Source organism: Atractosteus spatula, chromosome 7, assembly GCF_055471065.1.
Source record: "Atractosteus spatula isolate fAtrSpa1 chromosome 7, fAtrSpa1.hap1, whole genome shotgun sequence".
Taxonomy (NCBI): domain Eukaryota; kingdom Metazoa; phylum Chordata; class Actinopteri; order Semionotiformes; family Lepisosteidae; genus Atractosteus; species Atractosteus spatula.
The window spans coordinates 41,486,553-41,511,963 of record NC_142712.1 but is presented as its reverse complement, the minus strand read 5'-3'; the positions used below and the strand labels follow the sequence as shown (position 1 = coordinate 41,511,963).

At 43.4% G+C, this 25,411-nt stretch overlaps 3 protein-coding genes across 7 annotated transcripts in view; all 3 read right to left on the bottom strand.

Moving 5' to 3' along the window:
- Positions 1-3,599, bottom strand: part of tfeb (transcription factor EB) — a 40,637-nt gene extending 37,038 nt beyond the window's left edge. For 3 of the 5 annotated variants that reach the window (XM_088921413.1, XM_088921414.1, XM_088921417.1), the window contains exon 1: positions 3,322-3,593. The gene's annotated coding sequence lies outside the window, so the exon portion shown is untranslated. Of the gene's footprint in view, positions 1-3,321 lie in introns of all 5 variants that reach the window. The other 2 variants (XM_088921416.1, XM_088921418.1) reach the window with 2 other exon arrangements.
- Positions 3,600-7,275: 3,676 nt separating this feature from the next.
- Positions 7,276-14,098, bottom strand: LOC148831019 (CMRF35-like molecule 9). Its single transcript, XM_088921985.1, has 6 exons — positions 14,026-14,098; positions 12,700-13,041; positions 10,772-10,853; positions 9,915-10,024; positions 9,061-9,098; positions 7,276-8,148 (listed from the first exon to the last, which is right to left on the bottom strand). Exons 1-6 carry the CDS (start codon positions 14,063-14,065, stop codon positions 7,954-7,956), a joined length of 807 nt encoding a protein of 268 aa, XP_088778111.1. The 5' UTR covers positions 14,066-14,098; the 3' UTR covers positions 7,276-7,953.
- prelp (proline/arginine-rich end leucine-rich repeat protein) lies at positions 13,639-24,528 on the bottom strand. The gene is made up of 3 exons (XM_088921984.1): positions 24,403-24,528; positions 17,400-18,344; positions 13,639-17,054 (listed from the first exon to the last, which is right to left on the bottom strand). Exons 2-3 carry the CDS (start codon positions 18,331-18,333, stop codon positions 16,885-16,887), a joined length of 1,104 nt encoding a protein of 367 aa, XP_088778110.1. The 5' UTR covers positions 18,334-18,344; positions 24,403-24,528; the 3' UTR covers positions 13,639-16,884.
- Positions 24,529-25,411: the final 883 nt, after the last annotated feature.

The window sequence follows — 25,411 nt, the reverse complement described above, 5'->3', positions numbered from 1 at the left end:
AGTATAATGATCAGTTTTATTAGTGGGACCGTTCCTTTTTGATGCAACTACAGCACCAGGAATAAACTTTTTTCTTTAATAAGAAAGGGATGCACTGTTTTCTTACTTTTTGAATAGGTGGTGCTCCAATTACAATCAACTCCATTTTTTGTTGTTTTCACAAAACAACACAACACTAATCCCGAAGAGGGTGGTGGGAGTTTTTACTGGGGTGGGGAGCTGTTTCAAGGGATTGCCCTTTCCTAGACTGCCTCATGTCTGTTGCTGCAGGTGCTCTCCGCAGGGCAAGGGCTTCAGGTTACCCTGCCAGCACCCTCACCCAGCACCACAAAGCCCGCATTGCTGGGCCACACTACATGACAGCGAGAAACAGATTACAATAGCGACAGCAATGTCTGGACTCTACACGTGTCTGTCAGAGAACGTTCAGAGAGGAGATAAGGCTTTCCTAGCTACAGTCCTACAGCATGTCCTTTCACTGAGCTTGATTTGCCTAAAGCTCCACGCTGATTTTGGCGATATGAAGTCGAGGAATGACAGAAGTCAAAACTCACGAGTGTGCGCCCGCTTACAAGGGGTTGTCAGTGAAGGGTTGTCAAAGCAGAGCAGGATGATTCAGCATTACAAAATATTACGCACATGACTCGCACTGCTCAAGCCAATTCCATCCACACTAATGTGGGGACGTTGGCATTTAAAACTGAAAACAGCAGGCATTTCTTTACACCAAGGGTGGTGGGGGTGTGGAACACCCTGTCCAGTTGTAGTGTTGAAGCCCATACCCTGGCTTCTCACAGGACACAGCTTTATGAGATCTTCCAGTCAGGACAAGAGGCATTACTTTACAAGCTGCCCAGACATGCTGCCAAGGCCGAAGGCCATTGCTTTTTGTGAGGAACAGCTTGATATAACAGAATTCTCAAAACAATTAGCTACTAAGCTGAGCTCAGTGGGCTCTGGGTGAACTCAGAGACCTCCTCTCATTTGTAACCTACTGTATCATACGGTATGTACTTAACATAAAGAATAAGTGCTGTATCATGCACATCACATTTCTTATTTAGATTTGCTCCACGAGATTGCCAAACTTAACAGGAACAAAATCCTAATCTTTCTGAATGAAAGCTCTCATTTTGTTTTTCTGACAAAGGCGCGAGGGCAGACAGCCTCTTAGAGCGCATGAAGTTTAAAGGTCACAGTAGCTCCTCCTGTAAGAAATGCATGGTGGAGCCTGTTTGCCCCTGCTGGCGTGTGGCTACGCTCCTGGCCATTACCAGACAAGCCTCTGCACATCCTGTTTCAACGTTTCATCTGAGCAGACCAACAGGAGATGTGAAAGCTGTCGTGCCAAGCCTGTTTGCCAGTACAAAAAGGTCTCCAGAGACTACTGCAATGTAATATAAAGCCGATACCAGGATTCTTTCAAGCTTCTTTACCCAAAGGGTTGTGGGGGTATGGAACAAGCCCAGCTACTGTATGTTATTGAAGTCAATACTTTACAGCTGGAGGAGATCAATTATCTACTTCCAAAATGGCTTTGTCAGCCGAATGGCCTATTTCCCATTTATAACCACTTTAATACTACTGTATATATGTTCTTCCCCCACAAGTTTTCATAAACTCATACTAAGACCTAAGTAAGACTGTAACACTTTTCGGAAGGAGCATCACCTGGATAACAGATTGATTCAGGATTGATCCACCTCAGAGCAACCTTTTACAATTTCGTCATGTTACCTTTGCCACACGCCAAAATATTTAGCAAGTCAACAGAACCGCTGACCTTTGCGTCTTGTACGTTCCTTTTTCTTCTCAGACACTCCTGATGTACCAAACAGCACAGCTAGACCTGCACGAGTCGTGAAGCAACAAATAATCGGCAGGAAAAAGATACATTTTTATCTGATGCTTTTAACCAAAGCAACTTGGGATTTGTGCCCACTGATACAGCTGGGTCTTCAACTGGAACAGTTCTGGTGAAGTACCACGATCGAGGGCACAAAAGCAGATTCTCACTACCTTGAAGCTGCTAGACTAGAACCCGGACCACTGCTGGCTCTAAAAGAAAAAGCACGACAAATATAATCCAAATAAGACCTAATTCGTTTCGCGCTATACGCACCAGTCTACAGAATTTCAGCACGCTGCCCTGCTGTAACTTCAGTCCCTAAAAACTCCTCCTCTTCAAACACACCGGTTGTATCGTGCACCCTGGGAAATGTTACATTTTATTTTTTTAAGACAGGAGACCGCTTAAGAGAAGCATCAGGGTGACCTGTGTTACCCAGAATGTAGTTTCGCTTATTACACGCTCAAAAACGCTGCATTACTCGGCTGGCTGTAAACTGGGAGCGAACAGACTCAGTTGGATGCTATCAGTCTTCTGGTGACTCTGTTCCTGGAGCCCCCCCTGCAAAGACGCACGACTCGGAACGCACACGAGGTTGCTACTGAAGAAAAGTTCCTTTTTTGCGAGGCCATCTTGCGTTAATGCTATAAATAACCTCCTGGAGGTATTACGTTATGTGTAAACACAACCCGGCGAAAAGCGCAGGCTCTCGGCCCTTGGACGGTATCCGACCTCGTCCGGTTCCATTCGGTTCCTCGCAAAGTTTGCGGAATACAGAAGCGAGGGCGTCCAAACACCTTTAACTGAACTTAATTCCTTAATTTTATTATGCTGGGGGGGGGGGGGTCAGAACCTTCGTAAAAGAAGGGCGCCTTTTAGATTTTACAAAGACACTTTTCGTCCATACAATAATATTCCACCAATGCACTTATTTCACTTAGGGCGATAGTGAAGCAGTGTCGCCGTAAGTAAAACAAAACAAGTCTGTAAAACTAAAAGCACTGCAGACACAAGCTTTTTTCTGTGGTTGTAAAATTACGAACCTGCACTGCGCTTTTCCACATGTAAAAAGGAAACGAGTCAAGCGTATCATTCGTGAGTATTATATAAAATATTTTAGGAGTATCAGAATATTTCATTATATTTCTGTCACAGTTTTGTCAAATTTGGCGTGACGCTGATCGTTTTTTTTAAAGTTGGACGCATTCATTATCATTATCACTATCAAGTATCGCACACCCCGTTGCAGCGCTGCTGAAGTTCGGACTACACACGCCTCTTTCTGCCCGGCTGCTAAAATCCCGCAGCTGTAGAGTCACTGGTGCCGTGTTACAGCCCTCTTTTTCCGTTCCCAGCACTGACACCTAATCCCGCTTTTGCTATCTTGACTCCCGAAATACCCTACTACGCCTAGGTTAGACCTTGACAGAACTCTCGATATTTAAATGTTGGTAGATACTCAGAGCACTTACCCGCTGAAGGTCATAAAGAACAAAGTTAGCTTAAGTGCTGGATCAGTTGCACTTGCCGCTGTGAAATAATTCGCAATGGATATTTATATTTAAGTTATTTTCTTCCCTACAAGAGAGAAAAAGTTGCGAGTTCCCAACTTCTTGATATTTTTAAGTGTATACTCGAACAGATTCAGATCCCGGTTTTGGAGGCAAGCTGTTCGTTTTTTTCTTTTTTTCCCTTCCCCTCCGTGATGTGATTACAGTGTGTACAATCTCTCCGAGTGTGTCTTGTTGTGTTCCAGTCACCTGTACTCACTTGTGACAGCGGGAGCCACCAATGACAGCTTTGCGGTGGGTTGTGGGAAATGTAGTTTTCCCTCCCAGCGGGCAGATTGCGCAGGAGGAAAAGCTCTTTCGCGGAAAGGCAAGCGTGGTACCGATTTCTAGCGCGTCGTCAGTTGTGATGAAATGTATTGCGAGTCTCGGTGTTTTGGGATGGGATGGTCAATCTCAGTCAATCCTGTTATCACCGGGACAAATGATCACTCGTTAAAACTCTACTAGCAATTTAACAAACGCGTTACACTCAGCCTGACAGGGTCGTTTCTCTCGGGGAAGTCTTTGAAGTGGTAAGGGGGACACTCAGACTTACAAGGGCTGATATTTGCGACTTTTCTCACGCTTCTGGGTCACGCCGTCAACACTATTGCTGCAAGTCATTATTTTTGTGTGCCCAAAACGCAGTTTATAGATCACCCCCAGGACTCCACGCAGAATCCTAGATCTTTGATCTCGGAGTTGCAGAAAATAATGACGATACCATCAGGTAAAAGGTCTAGTCTAGTCACGGTGAGATTCGGCTCAACCCGCTTATCTCCCTGGCCGTGGGGGCCGTAGGACGAGGAGTCTGGGACCCCCACGCGTGGGGAGGAGTGAACGAAGGGGGACAGAACGAGTGGGGATGGAGGGGCGCGGGGCACAGAAACAGAAAGTACGAGTGCGAAGGAGAAAAGCCTCACGTGGGGTATTTGTAGTTAGTTTTAATTAGGGCAACTGAGGTGAGAGTGAACTTGGCTGCAGTCACCCGTCCCAAAAACTTTCGTGGTACACTCCATAACGTATTGTTTCCAGGTATAATAGCCCTTGTTGCTTTACTATTGTATTTCCAGGAACTACAGCAATACAGTTGTGAGGACAGGGTGGAGTAGTGGGTGTGGGGGGGAGGGTTGGGCAGGGTGATGTAAAGTGAGGATGGAGTGAGCTGTTTGAGAATGGTGATAGGTCGGTTTTCCAAGCAGGATGTCTCAGTGCTCTCTGCACAGAACAAAAACTTTTTTTTTTCTGGGAATTGGATCTTGGTGGGTCTTGGCCTCGGTCCAAGGATCTATGTGACAACCCCTTTGCCTCCCCTGTTTCGATACTCAAAGCGTCTCTTTAGGACCAATGAGAAGCAGGTCACTGTCGCTGTCATTCACCTTCTGCAAGTACTGTAGGGGGGCTGTGTCTCCTGTTTGCAGAGGGCTCACTTTATTAGTGAAGACAGCAGGCTGAGCCAGGTTTTGAGAGCCCTGCTGAGTTCGGATCGGATTAGAGGATATTTGTGCTGTGGTGAGGTTAGAGATTTTGGTCTTGTGGTCGTTTTAGCTGTTCACCCAGCTGTCTCGGTGACCCTGTGTAATGAGCTCCAGGGCGTTATTGTTTCAGTGTCTGTGAAGCACTGCTCTCTGCAGAGCTTGTGCAAGCTGAATGGTGGAATGCTGAAGTAAAAGAACAGGTGTACCCCCAGGCCACCGGATACTAACAACAGGAAAAACTGGGCTATCATACTCTTCTTCAGAATTGAAGGAAAGGCTACAACTGAGTAAGGGTGCAATGCTGTACTGTATTGCATGTGTTGCTTGTAGCTTAAAGATCCCACCATAGCAAGAACAACTGCAAAGGAGGGGAAGCAGTGTGGCCCGTCTGTCTTGTTTCTTTTTCAATAGCTAATTAGTGCAAGGATCCAACAATTTCCTGAAGGCAGGCAAGGTATTGGCTTTGACCTCATGGCTGGCCAGCTTGTTCTAGGCCCCCGCCACCCTCTGTGTAAACTGTTGTCAGTTTTAATTGCCATTTAGTTCACACTTATTGTCCTCTGTGTCAGGATCGCTAGCCCCTCCTCTTAAGGGCGCTCCAGGCCTTCCTTGTTCCCTCCCATTGTCTGCACCTGTTCGCTATTCCCGCTCCCCCTTAAAAGCCAGACGCGGACCTCACTCCTGGTTCCTCATTGATTTCCGCAGCGCGAGAGCCCGGGGTCCTGCTGCGTCTGGCTCCGTTATGGTTTTAACTTTCTGTTCCTGATCCCCTGCCCCGCCGGTCCCGACCCGGCTCATGGTTTTAACCCCTGGATGGATCTCCTGGCTTTGGACTCTTCTCTCCCGTTTGGATTCCCCGTTTGGACTTTGGCTTTGTTTGTTCGCCCGGACTCACTTCCCCAGGACACCTGCTCACCTCGGACAGGCCCCCCTGTATCCTGACCCTTTCCTGCATGACTTTCTCCCTCGTGTATCTTCACTATTCCGGATCGCGTCGTCCGCATAGGGCCCGGAAGGAACTGCCACGTGACACCCTGATTTGTATTTTGCTGCTGAATCCGAAGAAGACCAGTGTGTTGACTTTGTCAGCACCTTTGGGGATTGTGAATACTTGAATCGGCTAAGGCCAAGCTTCCTCAATGAAGAAAACGGGGAATCTCGATGGCAGCTCTGAGATTACACAGATCAAATGAATATCATGATTGGTAAAATGAAAGACTAACCCACTCTCTGAAAAAACTAACATTTTGGGAAGTTTTTATCCTACTCAAATAATTTCCTTTATGAAATGAATAATATTTCTTTTTACCGATGTAGCAACTTTGATTGTAAGAATTTTTTGTTGTTGCGAGCTGAAAGTCTTTAATTGTACCTGCTTGGCAGATGTACTGTATCCTATTTGTTTTTAAAAGATAAGACGAATACAGTAATTTCAGTTTTGTTTAGCTGCCTGAAACACTAAACAACCTATGACCTGTCTTTGATATTTGACATTTTGAGATCAGAATTCTCGATGTGGTGAAGATGTCAATTTTAAAAACTGTGATTTTTTAAGTTATCCTAATTTTAATTGGCTGGGTTTTATTTTTGTAGAATGAACATAAATTTTCTCCCATGTATTATCAGATGTATTAGCCTGGAGCCCATCACAGGAGCAGATGCTGACAGGGGGACTGCTCTCTGGACATGACACCAGTCCATCTCACACACACAGGGACAACGCAGAGTTCAGCAGTTTGGTCAAACCTCAAGGAAACTTGTAGAAAACATGGTTCAAACAGTGATCCTTGGAGAGGCAACTCACCTGGCTGAGAACTGCAACCTGCCTGTAAGGAAGTTGTACCAACAAGCTGTATCAGCAGGCCTGTTCAAATATTTGCTAACCTGCTGCAAACCCTTTCATTCTTAGGCCACTGAAGTTTATTTTATGTCCCCAGGTTTATTGTATGTTGCTCGTCAATGGCACCCACAAGAAGGAGCACAAGGAATCCTCTGCAGAGTGACATGGTAACTTATTGTATAAAAGTCAGAAAGTCAGTTCCCACTATTTTCTGACCATAAGAACATAAGACCGTTTACATACAGTTGATAGTTAATGGTTAACAGATATCATCCAGCTGTTTCTTGAGGGAAGCCAGGGTATAGGCTTCAACAACATGTCTGGATAGTCTGCTCCACAGTCCCACAACCCTTTGTGTAAAGTAGTGGTGAGCTGTAGCCCTTTTAAGAGCATTGTTCTGTTCTCAGGTAAACAGTTCCTGCTATTATTAAACACAGTTAAAAGGGTGTTTAATAATTGTACTTCAGATTAAGTCATATATCTTATGATTATAACATACATAATGTTACACAAATGTTTCTGTTTTGTAGCACGGTACTGAACGCTCAGCCGGAGATAATTAAATTTTGTTTACGTTGCGTCAGCAGTTAGGAAACTTACAGTAATTTCCTTTGCACTTGTGGCACCACAAGAGGGCGCATTCAACTTAGCTACGGATGTGAGACGTGTAATGAAGAAGCTTGTTCGACTATTAACAGGGTGATTTTCCAAAGGATTTTTTTTTCTCCCAAGGAAATCTTTTCCTCGTTTTCTCAAAACCCATTGTAAATGATTAACAGGTCAAACCAGTAAGCAGACTATTTATTACTTATTTAAAACAAACTTGGAAAGTATAGTCCATTTTTGGAGAAAAAACAAGTTTTGTAAGCAGTCCTGATATTCCTTTGGATTCTGTTATCTGTTTTTGCTAAATGATTAATTATTGTGTGTGCTGAACATGTCAGAGTGCTTTCAGATCCAATACGTTCTGTTGCAGACATAGGCATTAACACCCTGCATCTAGAAAATATATTACTGGGTAATTTATTTTAATTGATTAATTTTAAGTGCAATAAATATTTCTGTTAATCTCTCTTTTGTCACTGATGCCTCTAAGGTAATGGAGCTCTGATCCAACCCAGCACGAGACGGTTATGGTGTTCTTGTGGGTGCTGTCATTTAAGATGCAAGATGCCAGCCCTTTTGCCTGGATCCATTACTGACCCACAAACCCAGGAATGCCACTGTAACTCTCTCCTACTTCCCGTCCTGATGTCCTCCCCCTGCAGTGGTCAGGAAGGAGACTGAGCTGTATTCCACCGTCTCTGGGGCTTTCGGCTCCTGGCCTGGCTGGACGTTTACATATCTGGCTTCTTCAGAGGAGACGCGAGGGTGAAATGTCAGAACCGCGTAGGTGAGATCCGTCACGCCGGGCTCACCTCCACCAGGGATCTGCAAAGCATTCCGCCCAGAAACTGCATCATCACAAGAGCTCTAGAAGCGCTGGTATACAGGCAGAGTAAACAGATGCAAACCATGGTAAAGCATAGAACAATAGAGTAAAACCACATCCCACACAAAGGGAAAAAAGACACAGTAGAGGAAAATAAACCGGTATGATCGTGTTAAAACAATGGCACCGTGGCAGGAATGCTATAGTGAACTTTCGCATGGGATGGTACATGCAGTGCAATCCTACATCTGGGCCATCTCTTTGTCTGTCTAATGTGGATCTTTGTCTGTCAGATCCACAATTAAAAGCTGGTTTATCCTTAAGAAATGCAACCACATGTGTAGGCCAAATTCTGCCCTTAAGAAAAACTCAAAGACTGTGGAATTCAGCTTTTGCTTGTGCAAGAGACATAAAAATGTTGGTGGTTTGAGTTTCATGGATTGTGATTAGTTTTTTTTTTTCCATCCACACACGTACAGCTCACTTGCTGGTCCTGTAACCATCCAAGGTCAGCGGCCGCAGTTCCACTTGCAATCTGTACAATGCACAAGGATTGACTTCTTAAATATTAAGCTCTGGGGCAAGAGAAAGTAACTAGACTGAAACAGTCTCTTCATATCTCTCCACCTATCTGCTGTACTGCTTGTTTCGTGGAAGAACATGACTAATCAAGTTCACTGTGTGGTGAAGAGGATCGGATGAGCTCAGAGCACACTCGCCGATCACCAGACCCTGTGCATGTGCACTGCAGGTCTGTTGAAATCTGAGTTGCCCATTTTGAGCTGGGGCCAAAATAGTGAGGGAGAGAAAAGATTGCGTGCATTAAAAAGACAAAAATAAAGAAGTAAAACTCTTTGTCAGGAGTAACCGCCAAAAATGTCAGTCTGTCTGGTAAATAAGACATGCAGTACCTCACATGCTCTGACTGAATCCTGGGGCCCTGCAGCACCTAATAAACAAAAATGCCAAAAGACAGCAAGAATAATTAGAATAAGAGTCAGTTATACATAACTCAATTACATGAACCTTCACATAACTACACTTAACTTTGATATTTAATGTAGTAAGAAAAGACTGCTGGGTGCTGATTGAAAAAATGCATGCTGCAGAATTTCAAAGGCCCCTGGTGGGTGCGCCAGTTTGGCTGGACGATGGGACAGGTGCTGACTTTGTGAGCAAGCAGACGTCATTCTCTGTGCATGAGTGTGTTTGGCAGCTGACTTAATATGTGAAGTTCAAGCCACACAAAAGTCATCCAAGAGAAACAAAAGGAAAAAGGCAGCAGAGTACTGTGGTTGTTTGCTTGGGGTGGCAGTGTGGAACAATGGTTTTACCTCAACACTGCCACTAAGAAGGATTATGGGTTCAGATCCTGGGAAAACACTGTTGCTGTACACCTGTGCAGGGTACTGCATTACTTTGTCTCCTTCCTACATAAACAAGTACTTGTCAGACCATGACCGTCAATGAGCACTTGTTTCCAAGTGACAAGAGTGCAAAACAGTGAAGTGAGTTGTGCTGCAATATATAGTAGGTGCAATATTAAGGGATGGATATACGGTATATACAGTATATACAATACAGGTGACATGACCATGAAGTAAAAATGTGTCATGATTGCAGACTTTTGTGACTTTAATTCTCAAAACACCTTCTTAAGATTTCTCTGCAGCACTGAGGCATAGTCAAGAGGGGAGGTTTTAGTTCCCTTTCACAAGGGCAAAAACGCGGCCTGAATATTTTAAAAAGCAGCAGGGTGGCTTACCCACTTTTCTGGAATCCCTCCTTCTCCGGATTTTGAAGTATCCAGCAGCTGTGACCGCCAGCAGGACCGGGGCCACCGCCAGGGGGAGGGCGAGGCGGAGGTCTGTACCCCTTTGGAGAAAAACAGAGCGACAGAACATTCTCAAGGAGTGTCGGGGTCCGAAAGTGTCCGACTTTGCTTTTGGGACGGGAAGCTTAGCAGTAAGTTTCGTCTCACCCTCTTCAGGCCATAGCAATCTATTGCTAGGGGAATGTGAATCTTGGTGGAGATGGGGGTCCATCTTGAGGGTTGAGCGCATGATTTGGGGGGATTTGAGAAAATTCTGAGAGAGCTGTGATCACAAAAGTGCCATCATTAGGAAAAGTGCAGTACCATAGGGATCTACAGTAAATTAGCCCAGGTCTACTTCCTCTTGGCTATCAAAAGGCTCTGTGGAGTTTTTCTGGCTTGTTTTGTTTTTAGTAGCCTAGTTACTGTACATTCCAAAAGATGCATTTTTTTTCTGGTCAGTTTTTTTTTCCATTGTTTTAAAATATTTTGATTTTTAAATGTCAGATCTCCCAGTATCCCATGACACAGCCATTCCCACTGCAGTCCGTGTGGGTTTTAAAAAGCAGTGAGTCACGTGTGTCCTTTTTGAGGAACTTATTTCCAGGGGGAAAACAAGTTAAACCATTTTTCTCTCACAATATGCAGTTCCCTCTCAGTTACATTGATGTCTTTTTTTGGGTATTTATAAAAAATCACAATGATGAGTTTTTGGGACAATATTTGGAAGGGATGGTCCAGGATTTTCCATTTTCCATTTTAGTTTTTATTCTCTCTCACTCTTGCTCACTTTAACACCATCTCCTTACCTGGGACGGAGCTCTGTTACGTTCTTGTCAGTGGAGTTTAACAAGGGAGGAGAAGTGGCCGCATTGTCTGAGGTTTGCTGAGCTGTAAATCACACAATTGCACAAGGAGTTTTAAAAACCTTGTTTCTGAAAGTCACTTCTGAGGTGTGCAGGTGGAAAAACAAAAATCTTTTCTTTTTTTTTCTTCTAAGTAAATTTGGAATTTTATTTGAATTCAACCTGTGGAAAGAAAAGAACCAGCCTGGTGCAGGCTGGATGAATAATTCCATACAAGGCACTCTCAATGGCTCATCAGAACTTATTCTGTTTTCTAGGTGTGAAGTGATCAGAGAGCATATGGCCCCACGGATGGGGAGATGGTGGACTGGAGCAACTGGGATAAAGGGCTTCACACGAGGTACAACAGCTGTGTTTGAACCCACAACCCACAAGCTATGAATGAGCCAAGACACTTACCCACTATGCTACACTGCCCCTTTACACAAGATCAAAATTGTTTGCATTGACTAATACTTTATTAGTAGTTTGCAAGCAGTGCAGTGGCAGGAGAAATGTCACCCCAGGAAAATTCGTATGGGCAGTGCATCCTCATTTTTAATATGCTCCACGTATTTCACATGCTTTTGGGAAACATAAAATACATTTCAAAACTCTTCTCCTAAATGGCGTGTTTTCATTATAATTCTTTTAGAATTCTAATGTAACCCATTGTTTTTTACAGTCTGCTACACCTCTCCAACAGCCTGATTTTTTATACGGATACCTTATCTAAGGTGAACATGTATTCGTGACTTTTGACCTTTTTACATTTTGCGCTCTCTGGTCTGTTGCACCCCGGCAGTACACAAACTGTACTACCCACTTGATTGACCGGCCACTTCCACAAGCGCTCAATCTCAGCTACTCTTTGCACCTGATTTTCCCTCCTTAAAAAGCTGTTTCATTTGGATCACATAGATCAGGTTCCCTCATCGTGCAGAAGAGCCCATCTGGTGTTTACCGAAAAGGAAATGACCTCTCCCATCACTCTCCCTCCCTCACAGACACAAGGGAGATTGTCTTTTCACCCTTAAAACACGGAAGACAGGACAGGCTTATAAGCTCTTGTGTATTCTCTGCAGTCCATGATTAAAGGGTGGGCATGCCTGAAACAAATTGTATCAAGCCCCTTACATCCTTTTCAGCCACAGTGAAGAGCTGTGTGTTGAGAAAAACTGTTTGTGATGTCCATAGAAAGCTCTCCGACAGTGACTGATGGTCTCCACATGCTTTGTGGGAGTTCCCCTTTGTTGTCCAGTGGATCTCAGCACTAAGATTGTGATTCACTTCTGTGACTATGAGGATAGTCGAACATCCCAGGCATCGTGCCCTTAAGCTGCCTTCTCTGTGATCTTTTTGAAGTCAAGGGGACAGAGGGAAACTTGAGGGAGGAAAACAAAAGATCAATATGCAGTTGGACGTCATTAGGATCGCCGGTGAGCTGCACAGATGTACAAGGACCTAGATCTGCGTTACTTCTCATATACTGTATATCATCTTAAAAGCTTCTCAAGAGATGTGAGACTATTCTGCTGAAAGAGGCTGGCAATCCAAGACTTCCAAGAAAAAGAAATCCAAACTGTGAAGACAGTAATTATTTGGTAATAAACACTCATTGATTAATTGGTTCATATAGCACACAAATGTTTATGCCATAATTGATTTATCGATTGAATGGTATTTGTGTGTTTTTTCAGTTTTGTAAAACGTGATCTGAAAATGTGGGTCGTAAATTTAACGTCCTATGTAACTGTAGGACATAACTGAATGTTAGAGGTGAAAAACCTAATCTATCTGCCCCTGCATCACACAGGCTGTCAGTCTCTGTATGCCACAGGAGAGAAACAGAGACTGCACACATGATGCATACTGCCAAAGGAAGCTTCTACCTTTGAGAACATGAAGGATGATTCTGTCCTGAACATTAATGAACTCGCCGTGTATATTCCTTCCCCAGAAGCCACACAAGTACTCGCCGGCATCAGAGGCCACCAGCGGCTGGATGGACACCCGGGCCAAAAGGGACCTGCTGGTCTTCGTGATGGACATGGAGACCCTGTCCTGCTGCCCGTCTGTGCTGGTCTTCAGAATGAGCAGGCAGGGGTCCGCGCTCTGCTTCCGGCACCAGGCCACCGTCGGCTGGGCGGCTACGGGGTCACACTCACACAGGATCAGGCAGTTCTGCCCCTCCGTGCCGCTGACCACCTTGTAGTTCGCCTGCGTCACTGTGCCTGTGAGGCACAAGAACCGCAGGAGGTCACCCCACCACGCGGAACCAGTCCTTTCCAAACCCAGTGGAGCGTAGTAGATCGATATACATCGGCACGATGGGATCAGAATGATGCTGGAGCATCACAGACCACATTGGCTGTTCTTGTTCATTACCCAATAATGGCACTTAAGTGGTCAGTCCATTGAGCTAATGCTGATTGAATTGGGAGGAAGCAAATCCATTATAGTGGATTGAGCTGTAAGGTAAATTCTTGTTGAATTCAAATAAAGTGACCAAAGATCCACCTATTAATTTTCTAACCGCTTCGTCCAATTCAGGGTCGCAGGAGAGCCGGAGCCTATCCCAGCAAGCAACAGGCACAAGGTAGGATACACCCTAGATAGGACGTCAGTCCATCAAAGTGTACACATAGACACAAACACACTCACACTGGACAATTAACCTACCAGCATGTCTTTGGGAGGAAACCTACTCAAACATAGGGAGAACATACAAAATTCCACACAGATATGCCCTACAAAAATGCCTTAACAGTTCCTATGACACTGTTTTGTGCATCTGACATACAGTCAAATCATTTAATGCACTGACATAATTTTATTTATGTTCAGGTTTATTAAACAAGCATAAATTCTTATGAACATTTTATGAATTAAAAAAACATGACTGTCTTTTAATAGTTGTCTTACAATTAGCTGACCTTTATAAACCACAAGGAATCAAACATTCATTCTTTAACATTTGTGTACAATAAATTCAACAGCAATGAGCAATGCTTGCAGATGTATTATTATTAATTTATTACCAATCTGTCTATTGATATATAAACATATTTGCGTCATCGGTGCTTTAATAAATTAACAGAAATCACAAGAGCTTCAGGAAAGGAAGTGAGTATAAAATTTAGCACAGTTGTAACAATGCCCGCATCTAACATTTTGCTGTGCTCCATTTCAGCCAAATGTATGTTAGTAATTCTTACCTGGTGTGAGTAGGCAAAATAAAATTGCATTTAATAGCATGCTGAAAAGCTGAAATGATGTGTGCGATTTCCTTGGCAGTGCCAAAGCTATCAGCCTGTCCCAGCCCTTCCTGCTAGGGAAATAAGACACACATTAAAGTGAGAGAGTTACGATAGGCAGAGGAAAGAGGATGTTTTTGAGCATAAAATACTGTAATATTTTCAAGAAATGCATTTGTTTGCAGAATAATATGGCCTTGTTTCTTAAACTGCTCTTAAAGAATTGTTAATTATACATTTTTAAGATTATGTTATTCAACTGTCAATCTAGTTGTTATAAAGGACCAGAGCTGTGGTATCTTAAGAGGAAGCATATTGCTATGAATTGTGGGATATATGACTATTAATTAGCCATGACTGTTTCACAACACTAGAAAGCAGAACTGTCTATGGTGATGTCTATTCCACTGGCTGTGAATAAAGTCAAAGCTAGCAGCCACAGAAAGATGTTTCACCCTTACTTCTTCTGATCAGAATGACATAGCTAACTTGCCTGTCTATCTAATATAATGGCAATCTTTCAGTTCTCTTCAGGCACCCACATTTTTTAGAAAACAGTCAGTTCTGATCTGCTTTTTTCCATGATTTCACTGAAGTCTTATGATTGACTGTGGGAAGAAAGATGGGACAAGAAAAATGAAGCAAATGTAACTAATGTGTCCTTTTGGTTTCGGTTTAGTCTTGCAGGGATTACTCCTCAAAGCATGTCAGACTCTCCTTCTGTCTTCCTCTTAAAACAATGTGGCAACAAGTGCTGCAGCAAGCATTTTCATTTAGTTATTATTTTTAGAAATCATAGCATTCCGCCTACAAACATTTAACCCAGTATTTCTGAAACGTTTATTGTCCTGTAAGCCATCACCTGTAAGCTTCTGAGCTTTCAGCACATCGCCCTTTGAAGACAGCAAAAAAGAAAACCCAAAACAGAAATATTTTTTTGTTGGCATAAATAACGATGTGGGTCAGATCTTCCACCAGCAGCTGCCCTTCTGCTGAAATGTCAGAGAAAAAACAGGTTTCAGCAGCTCAGGACAGACTGTTACACAGCTGCACACAGAAATGAAACAGGAAACCGACCAGGCCTCCAATCTGTGAGCTCTCACCTGGATATTTACAGCTTCCCTTGCCATGGCCTGGTATAGAGACACACACTTTCACTTCATTTGTGATTGTTTTGTCAATTAGATCCCTCTTATACAATCGCCAATTCCACTGGACCAAAGGACAATGCAAAGGCTGCACATTTGCTGTTGTCTCTCCTTGTTTAAAACAAATCACGGTGAAGCAATAGCTTGTACTTGAGTGTTTACTTCTGGACAGGAGTGTGGAGATAGGACTATCAAAAGAGCACAAAAGGTTGATTGACTTTCAATCTCTATAAGTCGCCATGTCTACAGAACTGTGAAAATGCAGGTGGGATGGTATCTAGTCTGTTACATTTAATAAGACACATTTAATTAATGCAGCAATATTGCATCTCCTGGCTGATCCATGTATTTTGGATAGATTTAGTTCAGATGAGAAAAGCTAATCGTGTGAGTCACATGACTGGCATCTGACAACTATTCCACACAAATTAAAGCCTCTTAAAAAAACTCCATACAAGGTGTTTTGAATCTAAGTCTGTATATATAAATGCTCTGAGTGCAGGGCTACCCAATGAGAAATGACACCATATGAAGTACAACATCAACAAAAATAACAAGACTCAGGAAGTATTTCAGAGATATACTGCTTATCGGTATAAAACATATATCATTCTTCTTTTCATACTTTATGAAATAGCATGTCCCACTAGGTACTTACTCTGTACTTCAACAGTTCAGAAAGTGTTTGTCAAAGTCAAAGCATTTATTCAAAGGTCAAGGGCTTAGGAAAGAATTCAAGTGAATATTGCACTCAAGACTAATTACATTCTGCTGCACGAATTACCACTTTCTTTAAGAAGACATTAAGCCCTTGAATTTCCATGTGGGCAAACAGCAGAGTACATTGCAAATGAATAAGATGAGCAGTTTGCCCATCACTTTGCCTCTCTCACACAGAATTAACCCTGGTGATATTGTAAACATAAATGGGCTCGCTAAAATCATACATTTCTATAGAACAAAGCAAGCAAACCTATCTTTAAATGAGATAGCCTAAAAATGTTGGTACTTTAATGATATTCTTAACCAAATGGTAGTTTAATGTTTTACACAACAGCTTAAACATGTTGTGAATCTCATTCTCTTATGGACCAAATACCCTCCTCTAATTTGTAACTCTTTCTGTTAAGACAGCATTCCCTTAAATGGAACAGTGTGATAATGAAACAGAAACTACTGGAAAAGTCTGGTGTCTAACTTTCCTGCCACATAAAGCACAACAGGATGTTGAGCTCTATTTGACATTAGAAAGAAGTAACTACACTATTAAATATGGCGGTTAATGTACCTTTATTTCAAGGTGTATCTAGCTATTATTATCAATTATGCTGCTTGAAGAAAATTAGAAACTGAGCCCACCTCTGTCACACAGAATTATCCATAGTGATATTGTAAACATAAACGAGCTTAAAGGAAAAAGTAACAACCTGCACATTTTATCCATGCTTGCAAAAAATGGCATTGTTGCCAGAAAAGCATTTCCATCGTTTATTTCATTGTTGTTTAATAAATAGGGTTCCTATGTTTCAGAATCTAAAGGCTTAGGTATCAAATCGATTCTGTGACAAACAGGAAAAAGGCCACACCAGTTAGTCCTTGACCCTTGACCCTGACCCTTGACCTTTGATGGGACACGGAGCGCTCTCCGTCAGCCATTAGAGGAAGAGTGGGTTTAAATCACAATGGACTTCAGGTGTCTGAAGCACATGATGAGGTCCAATGGAATGGGCGGCTTCAGCTCGTTCCCGTCGAGTCTCAGGTACCGCAGCCGTGGCAGGAGATCCTCGTTGCTAAGATCCACACTCATCACTTGGAAAGGACAAATCTCTGTGCCATTGATCTCTGGAAAGACGAAACAAAGAATGAACGGGCTGTGTTAATTTCTCCAGCAGATGCAGAGAACAGAATGCATTATTGACATTATTGGTATTATTACCACTCAGGTCTCTCATGTAGTACTCATAATTCTTTCTAGAAAGATTATAATTGTTTCCTGCTCTTTTCAATCATTGCCCTTATTATATGCTCTGCTTTGCTACCTGTCTGTCCATCCATCCATTCCATCTGTTCCTCTCTCTGCCTGTCTGAATACAGTAGCTACATTGTTTCATTGAATTTATCTTTTACACAGTGTTTACAGTGAAAAGAAACAGCAAGCCATATTCCCAGTGCCTTCCCAGGACTCACTTTCAATGTTGTTGTTGTTGAGGTACAGGTGCTCCAAGCCAAGATTAAAGACAGGGATGTTGCTCAGCTTGTTGTGGGCCAGATGGAGGTCCAGGAGAGTGGAGATGTTGAAAACTGTTTTGGGCACTCCTTTGTCGGTCAGTTGGTTATAATTCAGCCTCACGAAAGCCAGGTTGGGGAAGGCCTTAAAGTAATCTTCTGGGATGTCCTGGATGTTGTTCCGGTCCAAGTAGAGCTGGTAGATGTTGTGTGGGACGTTCAAGGGCATCTTCCTGAGGATGTTGTGAGCCAGGTTGAGTTGTACCAGGTTCTTGAGCCCCTTGAAAATGTTCTTTCCCAGATTGCTGTCGCTCAGCTTGTTGTGGTGGAGGTCCAGCAAGGCCAGGTGCTCCATCTTGTTGAAGACCCCCGGTGGGATCTTGGAGATCTGGTTGCGGCTGAGCCTGAGCTGCTCCAGGTTGGGAGGCAGGTCGCTGGGCACTTCTTTCAGGTTGTTCCTCTCCATGTACAGGAAAAGCAGGTTGGGCAGGTTCTCGAACACCTGGCGCTCCACTCGCCGTATCCGGTTGTTGTCCAGGTTGACCCACTTGAGCTCGGTGGCATTTATGAAGGGCTGTTCTGTCACCTCGTCAATGTAGTTGTTCTGCAGGTAAAGGTAATGGGTCCGGGATGGGATGGTGGGAATCTTCCTCAGGTTGCGGCTGTCACAGTACAAGGCATTCGGGAATCCCGGAGGGCAGAAACACTCCCTGGGGCAGTCCGGGTAGATGGAGGGCGGCCCCAGGATGGGAGGAGGGAAGTCTGTCGGCTCCTTGGGTTCCAGAAGGGTGGGGGGAGGCTTTTTTGTGGGTTTTACAGGTTTCCGCCTCTGGCCTGAGACAGCACCAATCAGGAGAAGGCTTAACAGGAGAAAACACCCAAGATGGGCCCTCATGGTCCAGTAACCTGTGCAGGAAAGACAAAGAGAGAATCAGGAAGGGATGACCAAGCGTGTGTATGTTCACTCTAACACACCAGAGCAGTGCAAACGGGAAGTGTGAAAATGAATATTCCCCACCACTTGTTTACTGAGTGACTCCACTTTTATGCACAGGGAAACCATGTTTTGTCTTAGCAACCATGTCGCTTAAAAAGTAAAGAATGTTCCCACAATAACCGCACAAGCTGCAAGGCTTTGGTGCAAAAACGCTGTCTCTTTGTGCTGTGAAGTGCTCTCTCTGCCATGTCCACGGCAGCAATTTAGTGCTTCAAAGTGAACCAGAACTGCTTTGGTTATTTTCCAGCTCCAGCTGCAGCTCCAGGGATCAGTGGCACATATAAAGGAAACATTGTGCTGCTGAATCCTTTCTTGGGGTGCTGGAGCGCAGAGGAAGAACGAGGAAACACTTGGCTTCAGACACAGATCCCTTAGGTACCTCCCTGACTTTCAGCCCTGACCCTGTGGAGCAAGTAATGTTTAACTGCAAAAAGAAAATGCGGGGGAGGGGCATTTTTCCTGATCTTTCAGTTTGTAACAACCTAAGGGAGCCAGCTATGCTGTTGAAGCCTGTACCCTGACTTCTTTCAAGAGACAGCTGGATGATATTCTTGGATCTTGGGTTGATTGGTCCTAACTCCGGAACAGGCCACATGAACCTTTGTAACCTTTCTTGTTTTTGTTTGTACATGACAAGGGGAATTTTGGTAAACCTTGAAGTGCTCCAATTTCAAAACAAGCAAATATATAAAAGGAGTATTTGCTACGGTGCCTATGCTTAGTGAACAATTACTGAATTTTATCCAGCTTTTATTTTACACTTAATTTGCAAATTGACTTCAGCATAATTTTTTGTTATAGTTGAATGAGTAGATTAAACGTGTAGTTGCACATGCCTTCTAATTACACATTGAGTCTTTCAGGAAAGTAATTATTTGTTAAAAGCCAATCTGTTATCCCTACATTACAGTTCTTTACACTATAACAGAAATTGCATGTGCATTTTTGGAAATATTTATAGAGAAAACAATGATTCTGACCTTTTCAATGAGTATTTCTTTGCAATTGATAACGATCTCCTTTCTAAAACAACGTATTTTTTCAAACCTCAAGGAAAAGATACAAATTAAAGTAAGGACACTATGATAAATGATTATAGTAATTGGCCTTTTATTTGCAAAAACATATTCCAATAATGAAGGAGATAAAAAAGTGTATCTAAATCTAGAATTCCTCCAGTGTAAAGAAATTCCGACTTTATTGTTTGCATGCAACAAAACAGTTAACAGCTCATCAAGAGATTAATCATTTTAATGAGATCAGCCTGATTTGTTTTTCTTGTCACTAGGAATGACAACACCCGAGAAAAAAAGTGTCCTGAAAGGATGATGGAGTGCTCAGTGAAAATCTGGCTTCACCCGCTTGGCGGAGGGCCGACCTCCTGGCCAGAGGACAAGAGGGCTGGGACCCCCATACAGAGCGAGCAGTGACCAAGGGGCAGCTGCCGAGGTAGAGATGGGGTGGAGGTGTGAGAGGGAGAGAAGGGGGTCCCGCACAGTATTTACAGTGTTTTAGGAGAGGGAGCGATTGTGAATTACTGACAGCCGATGTGATTGAACCTGCTTGCTGTCATCCCTCCCGTACTTCTGTTACAAATTCCATTGAAATAACTGTCCGGTAACACATTTACTTTTTATCGTAACGTTCATGTCACACGATTGGGAGGCTTTTAAAAACAATGTTAAGGTTTTGACTAACTGCAACAAAGTAATCAAAAGAATCCATAGCAGTAAAGTCCATTTTGAAGTGGACACTTTTCAAGGTGATGGATCCCAGGGACGGAAGTGCACACAGACCAAACCTCAGTGGTCTCTAGAAGATGTTGCATGTGGAAGCTAGTGAAGCAAGAGGAATCGGCTCCAATAGTCTGGCTGTGCAGCTGGCTCCAAGCTCCCACCTCCCACGTTGTGTAAGACGTTCCTCCTGTACTCCTGTAGCCCTAATTGCACTTCCTTGCAACTTTAAATTTTTGCCTTCAGGTCTTTCTTGCATTTGCTGAGCACACCGCTAATTGGGTTAGTACCATTTTTAAGATTTTCTAAAGTCTTAGTAAATCCCCTCATTACCTCTTCTGTTCAAGACTAAAGAGAGCAGCTCAATTAACCCATTGATGTATTGTATTGTATTGTATCCCTTTTATGGACAGAATTCTGAAAGTTGCCAGGGCAGCAATGTCCTTTGAGTAAAAAAGCAACTAGAATTGGGCACGATATTCTAAACGACTCTTAACTAGATCTTTGGAAGCCTTAACATTAAATCATTTATTTTAAATTCTATACTTTCCAATGTATACCATGACATTTTTATTGCCTCCCTGCAGGGTCTGGAGAAGTATTATAATAGTCAAGTCACAATAAACTCCCTGTCATAGGCAGCTTCCTCTAGTTCCAAATTCACCACTGAGCTTGGAAGTAAATGCTGGCACAGTCTTCGAGGCACTGCTGGGCTCCAGCCTCGTTAATTCCCCTTTTGCCACTTTTCATTGCATCCGAGTTGTTCAAAAACAGCCAGGGACAGCTGCCAGCATTTGTACTTTATCAGCTCTTTCTTTTCCATCTGCTCTTAATTGTCCCGCACAAAGAAAACACATGTGTTATGACAATAGCAAGCAATGACGAGTCTGTGCAGGCAAAGCCTCTGGGAGCAAAGAAAAGGGGGGCATCGGGCAATTCTCGCTCCGCTTGATTGCAACACCAAAGCACGAGGCCCTGGCATGTGTGGGCCAGGCCATTTAAGGCAAATCAGACAGACGTCCACTTCCCCTGCCAGAGGAAGTGGAACCTTCACAGGTACTGCCTGCGCCCACCTGTCAAGAGGGAATCTTATAAGACATGGCCCGGTTCCATTCAGCAGCTAAGTAGAGGGCGCTTGTAAAGTCAGTTCGCACAACTGTGCACGGTGCAGCAGTGACGTTTTGGCAAGTGTGACTAACAACAGGGGAACCGGGATCCCCTGGAAAATGACATGTGCTGTGCTGGCATGTGTGCTTGTGGTTGCACCCACTGGGCATGCCCGCTGATGAGAGGAGGCGATGCCAGTGCCCTTGGCCTCTCCAGCCATTGGCTACTGGAACTGGATCTCTGATGGCCTGTTTGCACCTGAACCAAGCAGGTATTTGAGCTGCCAGCGTGGCATCGTGGCATGGCGTGGTGATGGAAAGCCAATGCTCCACAAACACAACACAACCGGCCTCTCTGCTCTGGGAAGTAGCCTGAGGTCAATTAAAAGATATGTTTGCAACGTATTTAAGTGGACAATTGGTGAAACCTTTTCACTCAGTTCCAGTCCTTGAGATCCTCACTCCTACTGCCCTCTGATCTCCTCATTTCATACCCTGGCCTTTTAAGTGAAGAAATAATACAATTAATTTGAACTCTTCAATTGTTTAAAATAGGGCAGAGGTACCTAATTGCATTTAATAAACACCTTAAAAACTGCCACCTATTGAAGAAAAATCTTAATAAAGGTTCCAAGAAGTAATTCTGGAGTGGGATTTTATCTCTATGGAGCAGTAAGCCTCCAAGGCTCTTTTTTTGGGCTCATCGCCCTGAATATTACAAAACTAAAACATAACATAAAGGCATATATCCAGCCTGGATTAATGATGTACCCTGAGAGATGTAAGGACTAAAGCCACAGAATGCCGAAGAGCTTTAGATGCTAACACAATACATAACTGTAATGGAATGGAAGTGTGTTTTCTTTTGGGATTCTTTTTTCAGGGTGCTGCCTAAGATGATCTACAGATGTTTGGCTCTGGCTGCCTGGCTGACTGACAGCTGCCCGACCGTGAAGACGAGGCAGACGGACGTTCTAGAAGTGAAGGAGAAAACCTGGGGAACCTAAATGCAATTCTTTCTTCTTCCTGGAGGCGTCAGCTGCCCCCTGAAAAGTAAAATCACGGACGGCACAAAGTTGCAACCCTGCTCAAGAGGCACATTCTTCAGAATGGTCAAAAAAGTCTATGAACTGACGTCAGTTTTGGGAACAGCAAGGTTCAGTGGGATAAGAAAGCAGGAAATGTCCCTGTTAGGAGTGAAAGCACAGTTCTGGCTCTGCATTCCAGACAGGGAGAAAAGCCTGATGGGTAAAGTTAGAGAGGGTACGTACATACTGGATTAAACAAGTCATGGGTCTTAAAGGACTGAATGCTACGAACAAAAGGCAGGGTGGTATTTCCTGCATGGTGTAGTTCTGAAGAGGCACGATACTCTTTGAAGGGCTGTGTTGTCAAAGGATTAGTGTGGGGTCCTGTTCTCTGTCCAAGGAGGTCAGTGTCTGACATGGACTTCATGCAGGAAGGGCGCAAAGTGACTGTTGTTCCGAGACAAGGTGGTGGTGAGTGAAGGGGGAGCAGTGAGCCAAGGGGAAGAGCTTGGAAAGCGGCCCTAACAACTTCTCTCAAAAAGAGAGGCAGCTCATGCAGGGCTCCTGCCCAGTTTTTCAAGCCTGTCACCTATGAAAGAGTGAGTCCAAGGAGGGAGCCAGATGCCTTGCATGCATGGCTGCTGAATGAGTCTGGTCCTCTGCGCAGGTTCTGATTCCTCATGCAGGCACTGACTTTCTGGGAAACCGAGACAAAGGAGGAGGGAGGGCGTATGTGTGTGTGCCACAGGGAGGTGGAGGGAACTAATCCTATTTGCACTTTCAGGCTGAAACATTCCAATTTGTTAACCTCCACAGACATAAAGGCTCCACTTGATTCCTTTATTTAATTTTAAAGTAAAGTTTAGTATGTACGTTCTTCTACTTCTGTTATTCTCGCACGTTTGTTTGTGGACATGCAAAAAAGACTAGCAGCTACGTATCCGATAAGGCGTGCAGGCAGCAAAACTACATACTTTCTTCTTGTGAAATCAGACCTGGCAGATGAAATAAACGTGACTCGTGTGACAAATATTATTCCAGTGTCTCTATGTACAGCAAACAACATATTTGTATGAGCAAAGCAGCTAAATGAAAACCTGTGACTTTTTTAAGCCATTTAGATCTAGGTTCTAGACATTACATCCACAGTTTCATCCTATATAAGATGCATATCATTTGCTCTATGTCAAATGTATAAGCTCTTTAATGGCAAAAACATGTGGGGTGTGTGCACTCTGAACATTTACTTGTCATGAAGACAGCTGGTGGAAACAAGCGCGCATTGATCATCTCGTGTAAAACATCTTCTCCAATAAAATGCACAACTGTAATTCTAATCTCCTGGAGAAACCTGGTAGTGTGGTTTTACTGTCCTTGAACTGAGAATTCAGCTGTAGACAAACTCTGTACCTGAGACAAAGCCTTGAGTTTCTTTATAAAGTATAATGAATGTTATTTACACTTAGCTATTTATAATACAACTTTTAAGATTAAATAAGTCCAGAATGTGCTGGTTAAAATGTTTTAGTTTTTTTTGTCAAATACAACCCAACTCAGTATGCTTAGAAATAACATCTTCCTTAAATAAAATTTCTAAAAGCATGAAGCCAGCAAAGATCGAAAAAGAATCTTTGTGCAAAACCACCTGATGTCAGAACTCTCCCATGCAACTCCAAACACTGTTGACATAATACCTTCTGAGCTTTCTGAAAACCACCACTGCCATTTGACAAGGGATTACAATTATTGACTTACTGGGAAGAACAGTGTCCAACAATAAACACAATCCCGCAAGTGATCGATTGAAATTAGACAGAATATCATCAATACTAAGTCAAAGTTGAAATCTGGAAATATCTTTGTAAATATCTTTACAGACTGAAAAGGTCAAACCTGTGAGCGACATAAACTGGAGAAAACAGCTTGTGAGATGAAGAAAAGCCAGAACACATTGGAAGAAAGTACCAGTACAAACGCAGCAAGTTTCTATAGTAACACAGAGCACTACGCAAATCCTCCCCTGCCAAGTTACACAGATTTACTGTAGTAAACTCAGGAAGAAGAGCTCTACTCTGAGGAAGACAAGTGTGTGCCTCTTACCTGCTTCTTGTACCTGCCTTCTTTTAAGAAGCTGTAAGCTCTTTCTCTCCTGAAGGATTTTTCTCTCCCCTTTTCTTCCTCCCTCTCTCCTTTCTCTCTCTCCCTCCGTTTCTCTGTCTCTCTCTCCCCTCCTTGGGAATGCAGACTTCCTATTGGGTCCTTTCCCTTTTTGGATTTTTTCTCCAAAGGTCAACAATAAGGCTTTTATCCTGCAGCCAAAAAAAAAAATCCTTCGAGATTCTACCCACAAGCCTGTCCCTGTCGCAGAGGATGTACTTGTTTAATAATATCACCCCCCTGCGTGCTGCACAGCTCGACTGAGGGCTTTAGAAAGAAAGAGGAGAAAGAAAGAAAGACTGACTTTTGCAGCAGCCCCCCTCCCTGTCTGTTTGAATCCAGTGGTTTTCTTCAGTGTTGTATCCTTTCTTGCAGCTGTTGCCTGGGCTGACACCTATAACCCCCCAGGGAAGGCTGAAGACTTAATCTCATGCCCACTTTTTCAATAGTTTTTGCTGAGTCCAGAGAAGTTATGCTTAAATGAAAAATTGCTTTTCCAATGACTCCAGGGTGCTTTGGTATTTTGTGGTCACTGATCTCCAATACAGTCTGTTTTGAAAATAATTGCTCCTGTGGTTTTGTTTCTACAGAGTCTAGATGATGGTCTGTTTTTTTGTTATAATTTTGGATTGAGGGTGTGTGTGTGTGTGTGTGTGTGGGGGGGGGGGTTAGATAATAAACACGTTAGCATCCCATTCTTTGAGAATTTCTAGCTGAGGCCGAAAAGGCAATGAAGGAGACGCCTTCTTTCCCACCTATCTGGGCCCCATGCTCCATGAGCACAACAACACCAAGCCAGAAACCCAGAAGAGCTGGAATAATGTTGCTCTGTCTCCAGTCGCAGTGTTGTATAACAAGGGCCATTACAGAATTCCTCCTCATCTCAGAAACAACTGAAATAATATCACCTCCGGTTTTAAAAGAATTCGAGTCAAGTGTTGTTTTTCTATAA